At 41.9% G+C, this 23,599-nt stretch overlaps 1 protein-coding gene across 2 annotated transcripts in view; it reads left to right on the top strand.

Moving 5' to 3' along the window:
• The window catches only part of FRMD3 (FERM domain containing 3), a 308,803-nt gene that overhangs the window by 195,309 nt on the left and 89,895 nt on the right, over positions 1 to 23,599 (top strand). For both annotated transcript variants that reach the window (XM_045470330.1, XM_045470329.1), the window contains exons 6-8: positions 4,520 to 4,643; positions 20,502 to 20,589; positions 22,170 to 22,258. In XM_045470330.1, the coding sequence (XP_045326286.1) occupies positions 4,520 to 4,643; positions 20,502 to 20,589; positions 22,170 to 22,258 (301 nt within the window). The remainder of the gene's footprint in view (positions 1 to 4,519; positions 4,644 to 20,501; positions 20,590 to 22,169; positions 22,259 to 23,599) is intronic.

Below are 23,599 nucleotides of genomic sequence, written 5' to 3'. Positions count from 1 at the left end.
TGGCAGACCTCGAAAGGACCCTTCCGCTCTACAATACAGCAGTGGGCCATTTGTAGCAAACCCAGTAAAAGCTGGATTCATGAACTTCTCTGATGCTTGGGGTGATATTTCCGCATCTCTAGAGATCCTTACAAATGCTGATAAAGATCTGGACCTGCTTATGCTTAGAGAGAGAGAGGGAATGTGGAGGAAATGACTAGAAAGCGAGAGGCCATGTGGCTGTTCGTTGACTTCTTACTTGCTAACGCTGTCTGAAGGAGTGTGTTTGAAGCTTCGCAATATTCTTGGTATATGAAAACCAGGCAGCACCCAGAGTGTTGCTGGTTGTACGTACTGAACACAGTGAGCAAGCATATTCAAGATATGCAATGCATTTGCTTTCATAATACAAACTGTAAGACAAACACACAAAAACCCCAGGGATCTATTTATATCTTTTCTTGGTAAAAATAGTATCTTTCCTGTTCCTTCTGCAGAACAGCAACATGGTGGGATTTCTTTCTGGTTGCCTGTGCCTGGTGTGTTCTAGAGTTTCAGAACTGAATTCGAACTCAGTTCAGATATCACCTCCTCTGAGAAGTCTTCCTGGACTACTAAAGCAGCTTCTCTCCTGCGTGTCATTCTGTCTCATACCCCTTTTTTGTTGTCTTTTAAGCACCCATATCTGGAATCATGTTATTGCGCTGTTTTTGGAACTTCTTAGGCCTTCCCTCTATGTAGAATCTAAGTTCCATGGAAGCAGGACTCGGGGTGCAGTTTTCACCGTAGTATCCCTGTGTCTGGCACACAGGACATTCCCCAGTACTGATGTCCTGAGTGAACCAGGGCACTTGCCTAAATTGCACCGATGTAGGCTTTATTTCTCTATTTGAGAAAGAGCACTTGGTTCCCTGCTTCATTCGCTTATTTGTTTGCATGTTCTCTGAACGTTTACCGAGCAGCTGCTAGGTGCAGGCACTGCGGTACAAAGTCCCTGGTTGGGAGGGAGCAGTAGGGGGGACAGACTGGTAAATGGCAGTGTGATGTGTTAACGGCTCAACAGAGGAACACCCAGGTCCCTGCTATGACCTCAGGAGGGTGGTCAGGGAAGGCTCCTGACAGAGTTGACCCTGGAGCTGTAACATCCTGTATCTCTTGTTCTTTTGGAATGAGTCCTCTTCAAAGTGGGGGCGGGGGGGGGGGGCGGACGCATTACCTGGCTTGCCCTTTAGACTTACTAATGTCACCCAATTGCACTCATCCTTCTGCTTCAACTCGTTGGATTTTTCTGACAGTTAAATTCCCTTAGACACGCACTAGGGCCTGCTTCAAATTGCAAGGCATCTGATGTGCCTTTGTCACAACTTTACCCTCGCTTACCCAACTACTCTTGGTATGGAGAACAAAGTCTGGAGAGTTACAAGTCCTGAGTCATTTATGAACTGCCTTTTGCTTCACGTAAAGTCCGAGTTAAAGACACTCTTTCAGGGACAAGAAAGCAGGGCACGTGATGCGGGAGGCACTGACATTTGCCTTGTTAGCAAACGAGTGCAGGTTCCAAGGCAGTTCTTCTTTTAGTTTTCTGGCGTTTTCCAACTTATTTGCGATGTTTAGCAGTAACAAGTCCATTTCATCTCACAAGTTTTCCTGGAAAGAGACCCTTCCCCCACTCCCTGCCAAACAATGCCTTCCCTCACCAACCACCACGAAGGCTGACATTTGCATCCAGCGTGACCCAGTTTTGTATTGAGGGTTCATTCCCTATGAAAAATGAAGACACTGGGGGTTATACCATCTGCTAAATTTTTAAGTCCATAGCTGACTCACAGGGTGATACGTATGTGTAGGTGTGGGTATAGGTGTATTATATGTGTAACTTAGGTTGAGTTAATCATCAGTTGATGCCTCATTCTCTTCACTGGTCCCTTTGGGTCCACCAGTTGATTTTCCCTTTTCATTATTCTCCATTTCCATTCCTAAAGGCAGCAACTGGGTTCATATAGATCTTTGACTTTGCATACATCCTTATAAATGATTACATCGTGTTGTGTGTGTACCTTCTTAAATTTTGTAAATTAGGTGGGGCTGTAAAACTCATTTTAATCCTTTTATGCTCAACACACTGTTAGGGGGATCTATTCAGGTTGCTGGGTATCCCTCTCTTTTGTTCCTTTTAATTGTTACAGAGTATCCATTAGGGGACGTTGCTTGTGTTTTATTTATTGCTCCTACCAACAACGAATATCCAAGTTGCCTTTGAAACCTTTCCTGTACTCAAGAATTTTTCTAGAATATATGCCCAGAAGTGGGATTAGTGGGTGATAATATACGACTAACCATTCCCAGCTTACTCTTTAGAAGAGCTACATGCCTCAAGGATCCTCCAGAAGGTGTACAAGTGTTTCCATTACCTCATATGTCTGCCGACACATGGAATCATCCGACTTCCTACACTTTTTGCCCATCTTCTAGGTGGAAAGTGATGTCTTGTTTTGGTCTCCGTAGTTCTGATTACTCATGAGTTTGAACCTCTCTCTCTGTACTCATCCTTTGGCTTTCCCCTTCTGTCACTTGATCATTTTCCTACTGGTCTTCCTGCCCATTTTCTTATTGATTGGTAGGAATTTCTTCTTTATTCTGGATATCAGTCCTTGTCGGTTTTGGATTTTGCAAATATATTCTTTCAACTTGTCATCTATCTATTATTTTGTCTAGGACTACCTGTGATGAACAGAAGTATTTTGATTTTAATATGATCTTGTAGCAGGATTCTGGCATAGACTCATGACATCCAGGCTTTTCTTTCCAGAAAGCAACTTTATGCATGCCGGCACTGCACAGTTGGGTTCGTACCCAAAGAACAGAGCCCCGAAGGCCACATGGCGTTGTTTTTTTTATATATTTTTTACTTCTTTGTCTCCCATATATGGTAACACTCAAACAGGCAGTCTGATTAAGTGGTCTCATGTTACAAGGTCTTGAGGGATGTTGTCACCTACAGGTAAAGCCAGGTTGCCTTGAGGGTTTTTTTTGTTTGTTTTTTAGGGAGGGGACCCTACCACAATCCAATTAATCGATTTCCCTCTTATGGTTGATGGTGTTTTGGATCTTATTTTAAAAGTCCTTCCCCTGTAGGATATACATTTGAAGTAGTTTTAACAACTCTGTAATTTGAATTCTATTAAGAAGCTTTAAAGAGCTTTGCTTTCCTCCCAGTTTTGTCCTTCTGTAGTCATTAGATGATTCAACAATGAAGGGACAGTAGATACAAATTACAGAGTTGGATGTGATTTTGCAGATGTGCTCAAGGCATATTGATTCCTATCTGCTACAAAGTCGTGTTCGTAATCAAGTTCTTCTAGTACAATTTTTCCCACCATCTTTTAATCTTTTGTGGGCAGTTTCTGCCTGAGACACTTGCCCCTTTTGGCTCATTCTTCTTAGCAAGCTTGTGCAATCCATAAAAAGCATCCCCTCTGCCAGAGCATCACCTTTGCTGCTCCAGGCTATGATTGATGCACATCCTAGGTCCATCCTTTTTTAAAATTTTTTTTTAGCGTTTTTATTTATTTTTGAGACAGGCAGAGACAGAGCATGAACGGGGAGGGTCAGAGAGAGGGAGACACAGAATCTGAAACTGTGCTGAGCTGTCAGCACAGAGCCCGACGCGGGGCTCGAACTCACGGACCACGAGATCATGACCTGAGCCTAAGTCGGCCGCCTAACCGATTGAGCCACCCAGGCGCCCCAGGTCCATCCTTTCCTAGAGCCTCTAGGAGCTCAGAGATGTGTCAGTATTTCTTTTTTCCCTTAAAGACCTTCTGGGGGTGCTCTATATTAGAATCCAACAACAACCTTCATCTGGTACACTTGCCCATGCTTAGATTTATACTCTTTAATCTGAAGAGCATTCCATTTATTTTTAAGTGCAGTCTTCTTAGGTGCCTTCATGTTGTGATTTTTTTTTTTATTATTATTATTGAATGCCCCACACTTGCACAAATCTCAGAGCAGGGCAGCTCCAGCCAGAGAATTCCTAGACTCAGAGAATTAGCTATGAAAGGAACCTTGAGGGACATCCAGTGGTTTCCAACTACTATCCTGGGTGACATTTGGAAATCCTGGGGGCATCTGTGGTGATCGCAGTGACTAGGTATACCACTAACACTTGGTACCTGAAGGGTAGGGGTGACAAATGTCCTATCTGCCTTGGAAGGTCTGAAACGATAAAGAATTGTTTAGCTCCCAAAATGCCAGTAGCTCCCCATTGGAAAAAAAAAAAAACTGTTTAAATTCCTTTATTATATAGATGAAGAAAATGAGACCTGGAGAGGTTGGCAAGTGTCCAAGCTCCTACAGCTAGATCTGAGCTAGAACATGGGCTTCTAGACATGCAGGCTGTGGTCCTCCCATGGATACAAATACGTTTTGTTGGGTGAGCTCTTCCCAGCTCTTCGTTTGGGTGGCAGGAGCTATCTCACAAGTACCCTACCCTTGTTGTTTTAAATCTTTCTCTCTCTTTATTTTTTACTGATTACAGCTGAGCTCGGTGATTACGATCCTGACGAGCATCCCGAAAATTACATCAGTGAGTTTGAGATTTTCCCCAAGCAGTCACAGAAGCTGGAAAGAAAAATAGTGGAAATCCATAAAAACGAACTCAGGTAATAGGGGTAAACATTTGGAAGAATGATAGAGGTGAGAAAGTATTCTCATTGCAGGGAATGTGGAAATTGTACTGTGAAGTAAGAATATTGGTGATGTATGGCTGGACCGTTTCTGGCGGCAGAGGGATCTTTCTGGGCACTGTCAAGATCTCCATCAATAACCATCTCAATAGCGTGGGGTCCCCTGGGTAGCTGTTTATGAGCCATCAGCAGTTATTAGAGCCCTCTGTTTTCCAATGGGTTTTAACCATGCTGCGTTTCTGTAAGTGAAATCTAGGGTACATACGTGAGTGATCTTTTTTCTGTTTTGAATTTGCATTGCCTTGTCCTCTCCTGTGTCCGTTGCTGGAAGCTTTGACTTCCAGATAGGGTGAAATCCGTCGATGAGATTTCCTTTCAAGACGACAGATTCAGTGTCTTCTCTGTTCCTTGTCTGTGGTGCTCCAGGTTGATTGTGATTGCGAACTACAGAGCAGTGACGATGGGAGTAGTGGAATCGCACACAGGACTCAGAGTACTTGTACATAGTGACTCACTTAGCCTTGACAGTGACTTAGCAGATAAGTACCATGATAGTTTCCATTTTACACATGAGGGAACTGAGGCACAGAGAGATTAAGCATCTTACCCAAGCTAGCAAGTGGCAGAGTCCAGATCTGAATCCAGGTAGCCTGGCTCCAGAGTCTGTGCTCTTAATCCTTGGGATGCTTCCGCTCTGCGTAGACTACCAGGTATGACATGAGCATGGGGAGGAATCCTTGCCAACTTGGAATCAAGTAACTCAGGTTGTAACTAGGATTTAGATATATGCAAGTCAAAGAAAAATTCACTCTGATAATGATCATGGGCTTTGCTATGACAAGTATGGACAAAGACCTGCAAGAACGGAGACGCCTCCATCTTCTGGACCTCCGGTAATTATATATAAAAAAGAAACAGTGTCACCGGATTATGAATTCTGGAACAAGTAACCGTCCCCTTGTGGCGGGAGTGCTCAAATTCTACTTTACGTAAGCACTCCCCCTTCTGGAGAGTCTCAGGAGAGTATATGTGTGGGCATTAAAGGTGGCAGCGTATTTCAGCTTTGAAAGATGACCTTTGTTCTTAACAGATAAAGATGATTAGACATCAAAAAATTGTACTGACTTCAATTTTATTTTTTTTAATTTTTTTTTAATTTTTGAGAGAGACAGAGACAGAATGTGAGTGGGTTAGGGGCAGAGAGAGAGGGAGACACAGAATCCAAAGCAGGCTCCAGGCTCTGAGCTGTCAGCACAGAGCCCAACGCGGGGCTCGAACTCATGGAGCTGTGAGATCATGACCTGAGCTGAAGTAGGATGCTCAACTGACTGAGCCACCCAGGCACCCCAGAATTGTACCGATTTCAGAAAGCAACATGCCATCTCTGTGTAATTAGGAGTATTGTCTCCTAATGAAAAGCTTTATTGAAAATATAGGACACTGACTACTCTTTTTACGTTGTGGGGACATGAGTGCTAGAGTAAAAGTAAAGTTCCGATGTTCTAGCTGAGGAGTTTGTGGACCAGCAGTGTCTGGGCAGCACAGGGCAAGAACCTCTGGGCGAAGGAGTCACATGGATTGGTGGGAGATGGGAATCAAAAGGTCTGCTGTGACCGGAATTTATGGGAGCTCAAGTGCCCAGAACATAAGATATTAGTAAACATTTATTGAGCATCACTAGATGCCAAAACACTGTGTGAAGAGTCTTAGGTGTGTCCTCCCAGCCCTCCTAAACTCTACAGGGGAGGTGCTATTGTTCCCAGTCTGAGGTGCAAATAGCACAACACTGAGTGGATAAAGGACTTGCCCTGTTAGCAGTGAAGTCGGGACTTGAACCTTGCTCTTACTTGACACCAACACCCATGCTCTTATCCACTGTGCTGAGCAGTCATAAGCCAATCAGATAAGCTGTTGGTGTTCCACAGCGATCACCATGGCAGTGGTGCCAGAGGATGGCGACTGTGAGCAGGAGGACCAGTTATTTCTGCTCGCCAGACAAGAGATGCTACGGACCTGAAAAAGAATAGGAGTAGAGAAAATTGAAAGGATAGAGTTTTGAGCAACCATACCTCAAGACTTGGTGACCTCCTGGATTTCGTGAGTAAATGAGTGAATCAGAGAAGATGCCAGGTTGGTTTTTATAATCAGAAAGCTGTAGATTGGACTTTGTACCAGCACCTGACTTTGTTGATAACCCTGAAAGTAGTCCTCATGTGCCAGAAGAAAAGAGGGGGTCATCAATTAGCCATGATCTATACATCTTGGAAGCAAATGCCATGGCTTGATCACAGCTGCTACTCGGAAGCACTACACATTTGTAACATCCAGAAAGCCCTTGTGAAGAAGTGAAAGTTGTATGTTGAAGGATGAAATAGCCAGAAGTAATGTGACATTGCATGGAGAGGTTTAGAGGGTGATTTTGAATTCCTATGAATTTTTGCTCATCCTCAAGTAGTTGTGCATTTCCTTCTGCATCAGTACAGCAGAGAGAGATTGATTATAGGTTTGGATGGGAAGATAAGAGCAGAATGAGCTGACAGTGCAGAGGGAGAGAGACTTTCTAGAATTGGTTGGAAGGCTGCCAGAGAGACTGAGGTTATTTTGGGGAGTCAGTGAGCCCTTTGCACACAGGTTTTGAAAGTGTTGATTTTCTGGTGTGGGAAATTGGACGTTTGGTTGGATCACTTTGCAAACCCAACAGTGTCAGGAAGGAGTTGTAGAGGGAAGACAACCATACAAGGCTGTACCAGAGTGTTAACATCTTACTCTCCAAGGTTATCACAGCACCCGTGACCCTCCCAACTCAGCAAAGGGATACTGTGTGATCACTGAACTATTATTACAGAAACTTCCTGAGAGGATTCAGCTGGCATTTTGGGGGGTCTGAGGGACCCCCAAACTAACCTCCTGCTTCCTACATGGCTTCTGAACCAGTGGAGAAAGAAAACAAAAGACATGGCAGGGGGGACACAAAGTTCAGCAGAAATAGTGATGATGATTTACAGTGAGATAAATGTACTCACCTGTGGGGGTTCACAATCTTCTGCCTTTTTACATGATTGGAATCTTTCTCCTTATGTGCGCTCTGGGGAAGGGACACAACTATGATTCTTAGGAGAAAAATAACCAGGGAGGAAAAAGAAAACCACTGTCTCTGGGAGTCTACACACTGCCTTAAGTTGGAACCAAGATGGCACGATAGACCACCATGAATAAGAGTTTTTTAAGGAGAGGAAAGTGAGAGAGTCTCCTTGGAATTTTGAGGTGCTTGAAAATAGAAGACCAAGGGTGTAGTAAGAATTGTTATCAACTTAGATTCCTTTTAGATGTTAAGAGATTTGTGAATGAAGATTGAAATTTATGGCTGGGTCAACTTTGCTTCCTTAAATGTGCCATCTGAACAGGAGGGTAGGTAGGGAGAAGTCACAGTTTTGCAAATCTACCAACATGGTTATTGATCATCTCTATATTGGTCACAATAAACTAGATTTTGATCAGGGAACAACTCCAAAAGCTCTGTGTTTAGAATGAGCGAGGCTCATTGTTCTGCTAAGTGTCCATCAGATGTCAGCTAGGGGGTCTCTGCTCACCATTGTCACTCAAGGTACTAACAGGTTTGAATTTGCCAGTTGTTGAGCCAAAGGGAAAAGAGAGTTCTGGAAGGTCTTCCTTCAGCTTGTGGCCATAACTAGTCACATGGTCCTACCTAATGGCAAGAAAGGTGCAAACTGGAAATAACTGGCAAACAACTCTTAGTGGCTTTTGTAATCTCATTACCTAATAGGATTTTTTTTAATGTTTTTATTTAATTTTGAGACAGAGAGAGACAGAGCATGAGCAGGGGAGGGGCAGAGAGAGAGGGAGACACAGAATCTGAAGCGGGCTCCAGGCTCCGAGCTGTCAGCCCAGAGCCTGACGTGGGGCTCGAACTCACAGACTGTGAGATCATGACCTAAGCTGAAGTCGGACGCTTAACCAACTGAGCCACCCAGACGCCCCTGGATTTTTTAAACTTTTACTTAATTAAAAAAACTTTATTTTTTTAGATTCACAGCAAAATTGAGTGGAAGGTACAGAGTATCCCCTATTCTCCCTGCATAGCCTCTCCTGTTATCAATATCCCCACCAGTGTTGTCTTTGTTGCAATTGATAAACCTACCATGACACATCACCTACAATCTGTAGTTTGCCTTGGGGTTCACTCTTGGTGTTGTACATTTCATGGACAATAGTATAATGACATGTATCCACCATTATAGTATCATGCAGAATGGTTCCACTGCCCTGGAAATTCTCTGCGCTCTGCCTGTTCACCTCTCCCTCTGCCACAGCCGCCGGCAGACAGTGATCTTTTTACTGTCTCCATAGTTTTGCCTTTGCCAGAATATCATGTTGTTGGAATCATACAGTGTGTGGCCTTTTCAGATTATCTTCTTTCACTTAGCAATATGCATTTAAAGTCCCTCTATGTGTTTTCACCCATAGCTCATTTCTTGCTGAATGATATTCTATTGTCTGTGTGTTCCGCAATTTATCCTCTTGCCTACTGAAGGACATCGTGGATGCTTCCAAGCTTTGGCAATTATGAATAAGGCTGCCATAAACAGTCATGTGCAGGCTTTTTGTGTGGACATAAATTTCCAACCCCTCTGGTAAATACAAAGGAATGCAATTGCAGGATTGTATGGTGAGAGTATGTTTAGTTTTGAAAGAAATCACCAATCTTCCAAAGTGGCTGCATTCCTACCAGCAATGAATGAGAGTTTCTGTTGCTCCACTTACCCTCCTCACCAGCATTTGGTGTTTTCAGCATTCTTGATTTTGGTCATTCTAATAGGTGTGCAGTGAAGAGTGTTTTATTCAGAGAGATTTTATACAGGCATCATTGGGCCACCTACTAACTTGTAAACTAGAGGATGTAGGGATATGTGATTCACATTATTGAATACAGATTAGGGCTAAAACTCACTGAGGCTGAATGATTCTTCTTGATCACGGATAGATAAATTTTTTGGCTTTCTGGGTCACGTGGGATCTCTATTACAGCCACTTAGCTATGATTTTGTAGAGCAAAAAGAAGACCTAAACAACACATAAATTAGTGGGCGATGATTCGATAGAACTTGATTGACGAAATAGATGGTGGGCCAGATTTGACCCATGGGTGCTAGTTTGCGGACTCCTGCTCTGAACACATGGTAGAGAAGGTCTGGAATCAATTTCTGCTTCACTGTCCTGCCTCTGTAGATAATTTTAAGACAAAATATCAGTATTTTTTAAAACTATGTGTAAGAAAGAATCTCTTATGATTTACAGATTTCATTTGAGTGTGGTACGCAGAAATGAGGTCCTAGCATTGGGGCTGCTTAGCAATAGGTTATTCTTCCTTCCAGAGCCCTCTGGTGGCCGGAAGGAGCTGTTGCCACAATCCCTAGGGGTGTGACAATTCTGTTATTTTTTTTGCCTGTCTTGGTTACTGTTTTCCACAGCTTTAATCATGGCCATGTGGGTTAGAAGGGAATGGAATACCCATTCCATTAGTCCTGAGGGTTGATGATCAAGAATATGATTGATTTTACTATCGGGAACCCTGAGAGGCTTCTCTGGAGGTTTTCCTACACTTTCTACTCAGCTGGTTCTCTCAATACCAGTTTATCAGATTTCTCATTAGAGGCAAAGACATTTGGATTAGCTTCAGGCACAGGTCATCAGCTTTCAAATATTCAAAAGTCTCACTTGGTGGTGAAGTGGTTTTGATGAAGTATATTCCCTGTCCTTATAAAGCAGAAAAATCATCCAATTAGCTACCACCATAATGATCTGATGCAGTGAGGCTTGTCCTGGAAGCAATAATGACACTGAGTATATTTCATACAGAGTCATTATCTTTTTATTTTTCAAAATTCACATTCTCTGTAAATCATGTGCTTCCTGGCAAGGATTTATAGTGCCAAAAATGTCTAGTCTTCTAGAAATAAGTGATCTGCAATGATAAATATTCTCTACCTGTGCTTCTGATGAAGAGATTACAAGAGCCCCCTCAGGAAATGTTTTTTTGTGCAGCTTGGGGAAGAGCGTTTATTGTAAAAAAAGGAAAATGGGAAAGATCAGATTACTGTACAACTTCTAATCTTTCTTAAGATGTGCTTTTAATCATCTCTACTACCTCCTTCCTGTGCCCTTTCTTTTCTCAAGTCTCTCATTTTAAAGCCCTAGAATCTCTTTCTCTCTCTCTGAAAGATCATCAAATCCATTTCCATTCTCTGTTGTTATTTGGCATAGGAATTGGAAGAGGGAATTACTTGGCATCAAATGCTCCTCCTGTAAAAACTGAATCCTTGTAGTATGTGGCTTAGAGTCAGGGACATTTCTAGGGAGGGTTGGGCCATGGGCAAATCATGTGTGTGTCATGTATGCACCCAAGCCACCAGCATTTTTATATAGGTAAAATCTAGCTACAGTGACTTGAAAGGAGAAAGAGCAAAGTCATCAAAGTGCAACATGGCTTTGAAGAAGGGGAGAAGGATAGTATTGACAGCTTGAATCAGCCATGACTTAATACATTCTTTGATCCCCCCCAACATGTGACATGTAAATTATGCATAATCAGGGCCGCCTGGGTGGCTCCGTTGGTTAAGCGTCCAACTTCGCCTCAGGTCATGATCTCACGCTCTGTGAGTTCAAGCCCCGCGTTGGGCTCTGTGCTGACAGCTCAGAGTTTGGAGCCTGCTTCAGATTTTGTGTCTCCCTCTCTCTCTGCCTCTCCCCCACTTGTGCTCTGTCTCTCTCTGTCTCTCAAAAATAAATAAATGTAAAAAAAATTAGACATAGTCAAAGACTTTTTGAACTTTAGATGAGCTTATAACAGTGTATCCATCCAGTGGTCCCTCTGTCCATCCACATACTCATCCATGATTCATTCATGCATCTATCTGTCTATCCATCCACGTACCCATTCATGACTCAGACATGCATCCAACTATCTGTCCGTCCACCCATGCACCCATTCATGATTCATCCATACATCTATTTGTTCATCTATTGATGCAACAAATACTTATTAAAAGGCAACTCTGTGTCAGAAACTGTGGGCGTGTTGGATGGCCTAGCCCACTGATCCTCAACTGCTTCACCACCAAGCTGGGATCCCCTTCATCATCTATACTCTCCCATGCCCTCATGTTTTGAAAGATTTTATCTAAAAAACAATATTCACAAAGTAACAATTAACTTGTTTCCTTATTTTTATTGGTCATACAGAGCTACAACTACCACCTAGAGCCTTTGAATATCAAGAGGTCACTAACCAAAAGCCAAAAACGTGACACTCAGTTATTGCACTTGTGGGACTCTTGGAGTCCAAAGCAGGGGTTATAAAATGACAGTTGTTGAATTATGCTGTGACTCAGATGTATGGTGTTTGGGCCAAATACATTTTTCAAAATGGCATCAGTTGCCATAAAGCCCCAGCTTTACTTGCGCCTGGGAGATTAGGTAAGGCCAGACCTTCTCCTACGCAGCAGTGCTTAGCCAGAGCTCAGCATCAGTGCTCTGTAGGAGACTCATTTGTTCTCCAAATCACCACCATCCCTGCTTGGCTCATTCACCTTCTCCCTCTGTTGGTGTTGAGTTTGTGACTATCTTCTTGTACCAATAAGGAAACGGATGCCTGAAAAATTAATTTATCCAAGGACCTACAGATAAGAAGCAATAGACCTTTACCTAAAACCTGAGTTTTCCTGCACATCTTCCTAAGAGGCTGCTCTCCTGGAAGCTTTGTCCTTGCCAGGCCCCTGGGCATTACCACCGTCTCCCTCATAGCATGGCAGTTACCCAAATGAGTAGTGTTCTGTCTAATGCTCTCATAAGAATGGTTCCCAGTGGTCCCCAAGGAGTTTGCAAGAGAGCATGTTCCTCTCTAAGTAAACAAATAGAAATGACAAAATGGGGACTCTCACTCCTAGTTAGGACATAGAAAAGCATGAGACATTGATCTCCCCTAACACCAAGTTAACACCACAAGCTACATAGACTACAGAATACTATTTTTGAAACCAATCTGAGAGAAAAGAAACCTAAATACTAAAATCCAGAATGTCTTTCCTAGGACAGTAGAGACCTGCACTTGCTTTCACTTCTGATGATATGGGAGGATGAGTAGGAGGAGGGGGAGGAATATGCCTTAGGTGGGGTCAAGGGGAGCTAGCCAAATCCTTAACGAGGCTTTGATGGCCATGAGTGGGCTGACTTAACGGACTGAGACCACAAAGACTCCAGCTACAGAGTGAGTTACACTTTCCCACCACCATTTGGCCCTAGACCTTCACCAAGTGAAGAGGGAAGAAGTTGGACAGGATCGGAGAGGCAGGTGAGTGAAACTCTTGCAAGACACTCCAGACCTTCATCCAGCGCAGGGTAGCTCTTGCCAACAGCAGAGAAAGGACCACAGGGAGGTCCTTCTGAAGGGCAGAGGGCCAGTGATGGTTCTAGAAAGCAAAGGAGACTCCTTGAAGCTCAAAACGTTGACAGCAATGCTATAAAGCATAGAGAACTCTCTGTGGAGTCTAATGGGTACTAAGATCCCAAGCCCTGCTGAAGGGTAAGTTCTGAGAGCACTGTCAAGCATTTGAAGCCAGTGGTAAGTAAAATCTGAAGTTTTCAACCAAGTTACAGCAAAACCTAACCTAACTTAGCTTGAGAATTCTACTTTGCTGAGTTTAATTCTGCATCTCAAAGACCTGAATTGATCAGGTGGAACCAAATCCGCCCCTTCCTGCCAACCGTGCTCCAAGCAATCCAGATCCTTGCTGGCAAGACCCACACCCCATTTAATTATCATACACAGATAATAAGAGTGTTCCTTTTGGAAAAAAAAAAAAGAATACCAGGTAGGTAGAAGGGAGATAGATGGCTAAATACACGATTACTCGACCTCACCTAATTTATTAGGAAAGCATATTTTTAGAGAATTGTTAGCTCTTACAGAATTCACCTAATCACTGGTGTTTCATCTAAATGTCTCGTTAGAGACACTATTAATCTTAGCAGAACAGTTTCTGATGTAAGATTCAAAGGATAGAAAATCATTATTTTCCATTACCAAAAAGAGTTTTTGACAGAAACAAATGTCCAGAGGGAGATCTGAGGAGGCACAAAAAATGTGTTTAACTGGTCTTAGTGTCTTCCTGAAAACCTGATCATTCACTGGCTTCTTCCTCTGTGAGTCAGGGAGACTCAGTTTCCAGTGTCATCGGGGTCTCCATCTTTCCTCCATGGTTTTGTACATCTTTATACTCTGAACATTTGCAGTTAGCCTTTCTCTGTGTCTGACTTTTTTAGATAAGGTCTTTTCAGTGCTTAGCTGTTGGAGATCTGCAATCAAACCCAAGGCAAATGATACCCATTTGAGGACTTTTATTTTAAAGAGGGGTCTTTGCTTTGGTGTGAATATCTTGACATGCTTCCTGACATTTCCCTCAGCCTCATGATTCTGATTTCAGTCACGTGCTGAACTAATGCTGTTCAGAGGGTGAGGGGAGGCCGTACTCCGTGCCAGGCATTAGTCTACTGGCTTTTTATCTGTCAACCTCTTACTCTGTACACCACATCTTCAAGGTGTAGGCACTATTTTTACCTTCATTTTATGGAATCAAGGAGATCAGCTTTAGTTGTTTTCTATTTCTGTGTTCACTTCCTACCCTTCAGAATTCAGCAAACTTTTTCTATACTTGGCTGCTTAATAAACACTTCAGGCTGTGGAGAACATATGATTTCTTAATGGTTACTTATTTTGGGGAGGAAGAGACAGAGTGTGAGCAGGGGAGGGACAGAGAGAGAAGACACAGAATCCGAAGCAGGCCCCAGGCTCTGAACTGTCAGCCCAGAGCCTGACGCGGGGTTCAAACTCATGAACTGTGAGGTCATGACCTGAGCCAAAGTTGGATGCTTAACCAACTGAGCCACCCAGCGGCCCCCAGAACATATGATTTCTGTTGCAAGTTCTCAGTCTTGCTGTTGGAGCATGACCACATCCATAGACAGTATGCAAACAGATGGGTATGGCTGTGTTCCAGTAAGAGTTTATGGTAATGAAATTTGAATGTTACATAATTTTCATGGGTCAGGAAGTACTCTTTGTTCGATTGTTTTAAACCATTTAAAAATGGAAAAACCAATCTTAGCTCAAGGGCTGTACAAAACCTGGCAGTGGTCCCGATTTAGCCCATGGGCTTCAGTTTGGGGATCTCTGACCCAGATTAAAACTGAGACCTCACTGCTCTCATCAGGTCTGAATATCAGGCACCTCAGATGGATGGCTTCATCACTGATAAGATGCAGTGTGTAGAGTTTGAAAAAGGGTTTTTATAAGAACTGATAGAAACCATTTCATTTTGATGTGCTCTGCGATGGCATGACCATATCATGTTGGTAGTGATGGTGGCAAAGGCACTGAGCAGTGAACTTCACCTTGGCATTTACTAGTTGAGGAACTTTGAGCAAGTTACTTTTCAAGTGTCAGAATCCTCATCTATAAAATGATAAGAATTTCTCCTTTATGAGTGCTAAGTGACAAAATACATAGATTGCTTTACAACAGAAATGATTATATTTCGCTTGGAACAGTAGAGTTTAGTAAAAGGTAGCCCTGCATGCATATCTGTTATGTTCCTAATCCTGTTTTGTTCAGCAGTACTTTTAGACTGAATGATATTTTTTTCAATAATTATTTTATTAAAAGGACAGGAATTATTCCTTTTTTTCCCACCATTGCAAATATATAGCACATAAGACTATATACAACATATGTGTAATTTAAAGAATAGTTGAGGTGCTCCTGGGTGGCTCAGTCGGTTAAGCATCTTTGGCTCATGTCATGACCTCACAGTTTGAGTTCGAGCCCTGCATCGGGCTCTGTGCTGACAGCTCAGAGCCTGGGGTCTGCTTTGGATTCTGTGTGTCCCTCTCTCTCTGTCCCTCCCCTGTTCATACACACACTCACTCACTCTCTCTCTCTCTCTCTCTCTCTCTCAAAAATAAATTTAAAAACCTTAAAAAATATAGAATAGTTAAAAAAACACCCATGACCTGCTCACTCTGTTTATGAATTAGAATATCACCAGACGCCCTGAAATCTCGGGTGCACCCCTCCCAGATCACCTCCTTCCCTCCTCTGCACTGTTCTGAATTTGGAGGTATTCATTCTCTTATTTTGCTTTCGTTAAGTGTACCTGATATTTATCACTAAATAACGCATTGCTTTGTGTTTGACTTTCACATAAATGGGATCCTACTCTATTCTTGCATCTTACTTTCCCCATCAACATTGTTTTTGAGGTTCTTCCAAGCGGTTGCCTATAGCCATAGGTCTTTATTTGTACTTCTTTGTAACTAATACACTATGATATGAACATGTCATATTTTATGTATCCATTCTGTTGATGGGCATTTGGGTTATTTCCAGGTTTTTGCTATTACAAAGTCTTTATGGTTTCTTGAATAATTCTCATGGGAGCATATGTAAAGGAGTTCCTAGCCTAGGTAGAAACCCGTGTGTAGAATTTGTAAGGCTGTAGAGTTTGTATGGTGTTCGCTTTTCTAGGAAGTGGTGGCTTGTTTGTTAATGGGGTTGCTCAAGCTGACACTCACACCCACAGTACGTGAGGGTTCTCCGTGCTTCATCACCTTTTTTTTTTTGTCTTATGCTCTTAAAATGGAAATAGAACACGGATTCAGGAAAGTGCACAAAACATAAATGTAAAGCTAGATGAATTGTCACAAAGCAAATGTGTGTAACTACCACCCAAGTCAGAGAGGATTGGTAACAGCCCGGAAGCTCCTATCCTGCCCCTTCTCAACATTTACTTTCTCTCTCCTCTCCGAAGGGAATCTCTTCTCGGACTTTTAACACATTAGTTGTGTTGTACTCATTTTTAAAAGCCATATAAAGAAATTCGTTCAGTGTGTACTCATTTATATCTGGCCTCTTTTGTTCAGTTTTATCTTTGTGATAGTTGCCCATGTTGTATGTAGCTTTAATTCATTTAATTTTGTGGCTGTTGAGCATTCCTTTGTCTATCCATTCTCTTGTGCATAGACATTTGAGTTTCCTATTTTTTTGCTACTACAAATGGCACTACTATGAAAATTCTATGTATTTCTTGGTGCGGCATGCACAAGTTTCTGTTGCATATAAAACTATTAATGGAATTGCTGTATTACAAGGTAAACATGTTGAATTTTTGTAGATAATGCCAATTTCCCACATAGTTCTACCAAATTGCTGTCCCACCAGCAGTATAAGAGTTGCTTTTTCTGCAGATCCTTGTGAGTGTTTGGTACTATGTTTTAAATTTTAGCTATTTAAACGTATATAATGTATAGATGATGTATAAATGATTTCTCATAGTTTTAATTTGCATTTTGCTGATCATGAGGAGGTTAAGCACATTTTCACATAGTTGTAGGCTATTTGGATATCTTATGAAGTGCCTATTTAAGTCTTGCTAATTTTTCTTCTGATATATATATGTATATATGTATATATACACACACACAGACACAGACACATATATATATCTATATACATATATTTTTTATATTTAAAAATTTTATTGTTTATTGATTTGTTGGAGTTTAAACCAAATTCTACATAGAAGTCCTTTTTTTTTTTTTTATTGCACCTGTTGCTGAAATCTTTTCCTGTACTAGGGCTTCCCATTTCACACCCTGGATGTGATCTCCCAGTGAGTAGAGGTCTTTGAGTTTAATGGCAGCCCCTCCTCTGGAGCTGTGTGGCACTGCACCTGCTACCATCTGTGGTTGAGTGTTTGCAACTAGAAATCAGATGCCTATCAGATTTATAAAGGACGGGAAAGTGGTCAGACCACCCAGGCGAGCAGAACCCATTCATTTTCCAATGTGAACTTCCAAATTACAACCTTTCATGATTAACTTGTTCTCAGACTGAATAGAAAAGAGGGGTCTGCTTTAAAACCAAACTTGGATTTTAAGAATAAACACCATGTTCTTTATTCAGAGGTGCTGACAATGTAACCACTGGAGAGAATGGCCAGCTCTCAGGAGCAGAGGAGCTCTTATTAGTGTGGGACGGAGTAGAGCCCTTTCATGTCAAGCAGGATTATCCCCAGCAGAGCTAATGGCCTGGGCTACTTTGGCTCCGGCCCTGGGGTCCTGGTTCCCTTTGGCCTCCATCTGGGCCATTAGACTGAAGTTCTGCATTGAGGGCCACCAGACGCTGGACAGCTTAGCTCTGTGCTTTGCCCCTCATCAGAGGGTGCTATGAGCCTCTGGGTGAGTGACTGAGTGCGAATGTGTGGCAGGGAAGAAAATGGCATCCAATATTTGGATTTAATGACTTATTTTTCATTAAAAATGAAAAATTTTTAATGGAAGAGAAGCTATTACTACTAGAACTTTCACGAGAGCTATGGAGAAATACCTGCATGCTTTGAGAAAACTTCCCCCCAAATCCCTTTTCCCTTCCCCATCAATATAGTTGGTGACTTTTCTGAACCTATTGTTATGGTATCAGGAAGAGAAATAATTAACAGTGACTGTGACTTGAAAAGAATCAAAGAAAGATAGGAATTGTATTGAAAGGGCCAATACAGTGCTGATCAGGATGAATAAAGATGCTGTTTTTATATATATCATGGCAAAACTTTAGAACACTAAGACCAAAGAAGAGGAAAGCCTGAAAGGCTTTAGAAAGACTTTATTTTCTTAAAGCAGGTGTTTGAGTCAATCCCTCAGAAATATGTTCTGTAAAGGATGAATTAAAAATTATTTCTTCTTTGAAAAGAACACATATGGCTACCTTTTCTTCCCTCTCCAAGTCCCTATGGATAATAGAAAAAGTATTAGAAAGCAGATGCAGGAAAGTATACCATTTGTGGACCATTTTTGGATCAGAAGTCCTACAGTGTCTCTGGAAGACGGGAAATAGATGGAGCAAATCCAGGTTAAATACATATGTAGGGTAGGAGTGGTTCTGGGTGCTTCAGGCAACAGATACCCAGGTCGGCCATCATGGTGAGTGCAAAACTACATTTGGCACAGTTGGGAAGCTTTGACCTCTTTCTCTGGTTCCTCATGGGCAATAGCGGGCTTGGGCTAGAAGTACCCTGTGTGTGAGCAACACTTGGAGAAACTACAACTTTCAGTTTAAAATCAAGTTACTAACACACACTCTTCCCAGATGGCATGCCCCACCACCCGCTCCTTCTCTACAACCTCTAGAGGCCACTGCATTAAATAATATCAAATACAAAAATGAATACCCATCCATGAATCGCCAAACACTTAAGGAAACCAACTCCGTGAATGAGAGATTCTGACTCAGTAAACCGAAGACCATCACCAAGAAAACAGCATTAACGGTGTAAACAGGATTGGATTTTAAAGGAAACCATGTGTTTTGTCCTCAGAGGAATAAAAGGAATTTATTGCATAAAATAAGAATAGGCAGCTATTTCCAGAGCCAATTAGATATTACATTGGAAATGCAATATTTATATTTTAAAAAACTCATAAACGGGAATAAAAGCAGAATGCATGCAGCTGAAGAATAAATGAGCAAGTTGGAAGTTGGAATTAAGAAATGATACAGAATGTACAAAAAGAACGATTGAGAGAATGAAACAAAGGTTATAAGGCATGGAGGATAGACCTAGGGGGTTCAATATCCATTTACTTGGGTCTCTCAAAGGTGAGAAGAGAAAGAAAAGAAATAAAGGTTGGTGAGGAAGGAGGTTGGGAAGAGACGAAAAGAAGTAGCCAAAGAAAAATGAATCATTGGATTAAAAGTATCCCCACAGTGCTGATCATGATGAGTAAAGACACTCCTTAGACATATCATAGTGGATTTTCAGTCACTCAGGGTAAAGAGAAGATCTCAAAAGGCTTTAGGGAGAAGGTAGATGGCATACTGTTTTGATTTAGAGGCACGATGATTTAGTTGTCTTGATAGCTAGGGGAGGAACTGCATCTATGGGGGGAAGCGTGGGTGGAAATAGATTTAATATTACAATGTAATCTTAGGTTTTGGAAATAAAAACACATTCCTGTTGTTTTCTTTAGCAAACTCTACTTGGTTGTTAGGGTTACATATTTATCCTTAGGGAACGGTTTGGATTCTCGAAGATACATGTGGGATATTAACATTAGTCAAAGTGGAGTCTTTGGAATGCTGCACCATCCTGCTTTGGAATTTAGCCCCAAAAGGCTTTACAGCCATCTGTATTGCAGCCCCTTTCTCCCTTGCTGAGGCCAAGACCTTGTTTACCACCCTGGAGGACACTGCTAGGATTAGTGGCTGAGATTTCCTTTCAAAATCCAGAGCTTTCCAGTGGAATGGTTGACAGTTTGTCCTACCAGATGGCTTTGTTCAGGCTTGTTGGTAGGGTAACAGGATTGCCTGTATTTTACCCTGAGCAAAAAGGAATGGTATTTACCCTGTATAATCTTTTTAAGTGAGCAGGAAAGAACAGATGCTGACTTCTATTTCATATTAAGATTGAATTTGCAAGGCTTACTTATTGGTAACTTGATAATGTCGATTAACTGTACGGGTCACTGGAGTCCTCAGAGTACATGTAGGTTTATTATGAAACAATTAGCCAGGGAACATGAGCTTAGGTTTCTTAGCAAAGGGCTCTTCATGGTGAGAAATAGTGATCAGTCTTACTGATTACTATTTATGTAGGGATGTCTCTCTTTTTTCAGTTTAGGATATCACATTTTATTGAATGAAGGGATTCTATGTTTCTATAATCTTCTGTATTAACACCCTAAACTATTCTCGTGTGATTTTAGAGGCCAGAGCCCACCCGTTGCTGAATTTAACTTACTCCTGAAAGCTCACACTTTGGAAACCTATGGGGTGGACCCCCACCCATGCAAGGTGAGTGCCCCTCATAGCAGGCCAACATATAATGATTGTTTTGCCCACAAGAGAGTTAATTGGTATGCAGGATATTTCTACAGCCTGATGCATTGCCCCTAATTGGAAGGGACAACAGTAGGCTGCAGTGTCGTGTTCCGGTAGTTGATTTTCTCCATTGCAGCCTTCCAATAGCTTGCTAATTGCTATGTAGTGGCCACGTTTTCCTCAATTAACACATATGATTCATCCATCTATCCATCAAGTGGATGATTCTACCCCTGAGAAGTTATAGGATCCCGACAGATTTTCAAGACCATTGTCAGCAACAACGAACTCTTGAAAATCGGGAAGGTAGAAGAAAAAAAAGACTTAATATTATATTTTGACATTAGGAATAATTGTTTTTCCTGTTTCTGTTGTTCATATCATTTGACAGTATTTTTCTTAAGCATGTATTAGAATCACCTGGGGTCCACCCCAGAGCTGCTGAATCAGAATCGCTGGGGGTGCAGTGGGGGAATATGCTTTTTTAACAAGCCCCCAAGATGATGCACACATTTTCCAGAAATGGTCCATGAAAGCAGCTTTCTTCTTTCCGTACCCTACACTAGCCACGCATCAACCAGACACTAACTACAATCCTAAACTAAGCATTTATATCAGCCAGGCTCTTAAAGGTCAGTTCTTGAGTCCTACTGGAACATTTCTTTACCCATATGGTACCAGCTAACAGTGTTTGATAAAGTACTAGGTCAATAGCTTTTAGTGCAGGCTGCTCATTAGAAGCACCTGGGTAGCTTCATCTACTTCTGCCGCCCAATCACTCAGGATCTGTGGGGGTGCAGAGCAGGCTCTCCAGATGACTACAGCAGGTACTTGTTCACATTGGCATGGGCTTCTTGCTCTGCCCATGCAATTATTTTAGCGTATTGGCCAGGATCCTCTTCCTAGTAATGGTATAAATCAGTTTATTCCATTTAGCAAATTAGATTTAATCCACAATTTTGAGCCTCTCTGTTTTATTTGTTACTTGGAAATGGACTTGATTTTTGTTGTTGTCTTTCCTTTGCCTTTAGTGATCTATGCTTAATTTTTCTGGTTGAGGCTAGAAGCAAAGTAGGCATTTCTGGACCTTTCTTTATGTTAAAATTGCCAGAAATATTATGTGGAATTGAATGAAGTTAAATTAGATATTCAGGGCTTTGGTTTCATAGCCTCTTTGGTTTTGGGGCTCTTGATGACTGAGAATAGTTTGCCCACATTATAGGGCAGATCTGAGCACTCAGGTGGCCCCAGGACACAGTTAGAAATAGACATAGTAGTTTGTGACTAATCTGTATTTTTCCAGGATGTTCCTGGAGAGGTAGAAGGAAAAAGCTACATATTCCCAGACCTTCCCTAGATTTTAGAAGTATTATCCTTGGAAGTACCATCTCAGAAACTTCGTTTATTGCTATAATCAATGGAATTAACCTGAAATTAACCCAGGAGGAAGATGAATGAGCATACCATTTATCATATTTATCATTTATTTTATATTTCTCAATCTAGATGTTTTTGTTTCTGTTTTTTTTTTTTTTTTTTTTTTTTTTTTCCAGGATTCAACAGGCACAACAACATTTTTGGGATTCACTGCAGCAGGTTTTGTGGTATTTCAGGGAAATAAGAGAATCCATTTGATAAAATGGTAAGTACTTTTTTGGGAAACTGGCTTACCATTTTTCTTAATCTTGTTTTTCTTTCCCAGCCTTTGATTTTTTTGTTTGTTTGTTTGTTTGGAAATGTCTGGAGAAAGGGGAACCCCTTTGGGAATGTGTATTGGAAATGTCTGGTAGAATGCTTAGAATTCATTTCTTTGCTGTGGAGAGTCATTATGAAGGGATTATTCATCTATAAATAGAAGCCAATCTAGGTTGCCCTAGACCTCAGGAGACCTAGAGTGTGTCCTGGGCTCAGGAGCTCTGTCTCCAAAGAGAAAGTGTCCAGTGTTTCCTCACCAGTAGCTGCTGGTCTGGCCAGAGGGGTGACCCTAGGGTAGGTCAGGACAGGGTAAAGGTGCAAGTTCACTTGAATAACTCAGGACCCTCTTCTGCTCACTTCTCTCCAATTCTCTTCTGTTAAATCCTTGTTGCAGACTCATCCTATGGTATCCAGTATATCAGTGAAGATGCTTTTGGCTCAAAGTAGCAGAACTATCTCCTCACAGTGGCTTACAGATAAGAGGTTATGTCACATAGCAAAATTTCCAGAGGTCAGGCATTTCCATGATCCTTTAACTTAACTACCTGACAACACCGTGAAGGATCTGGGTCTCCCATTTTCTTCTCTGTCATCCCAGGGGAGTGGCTGTTGTCTCCAGGTTCATGCTCATAAGATGGCCACACATGCAACTCTGTTCATCCCATCTTCATACAGCAATACCCATTACCTGGAGGAGAGCACCCCTTCCATGTGTCTCCTATTAAAACAATGATCACTTTTTTAACAAAAACCCCTGTAGGAGACTTCCCATGTATCTAATAGGCTAGGATTAGGTTACACGCACCTACTTAAACCAATCCTTCTGAGAAGAGTGGGGAGGCCATGACTGGGTTGGTCAAATCAAGACCCACCTCTTGCAGCTGAGAAGAGCATCATCTGTATGAACATGTCACCTTGAGTCACATCAGTACAGAAGTGGGAGGGTGGAGCAGGGTACATGACCAGCAGCACCTGCTGGGTTGAATCAAGGAGCAGGATGGTTTGGGCAAAGAGCAAGAAGGCTGAATGTATGTGGAATATTGTAAAGGCTCAGTGTTGTTCATACCTTCAGCCTGATTTGGTTTCCTCCCTGATGGCCCTTGAGAGGTTTGTCATCCCCATCCTGTCTCACTGGGTGGTGGGCTCACCCCTGTGGTCTGAAGTTGTTCTTGACGGGTCAGTGGGCATCCATCTTCAGTCTTGGGCTGGAAATGCTCTTATACTTACCTGAACCTTGGTTTCCAGGTTCTGTTACCTTCAGAATTCCTTCTAGCACCCGTTTATCATA

Source organism: Leopardus geoffroyi, chromosome D4, assembly GCF_018350155.1.
Source record: "Leopardus geoffroyi isolate Oge1 chromosome D4, O.geoffroyi_Oge1_pat1.0, whole genome shotgun sequence".
NCBI classification, from domain to species: Eukaryota; Metazoa; Chordata; class Mammalia; order Carnivora; family Felidae; genus Leopardus; species Leopardus geoffroyi.
This window is presented reverse-complemented; position numbering and strand designations above follow the sequence as displayed.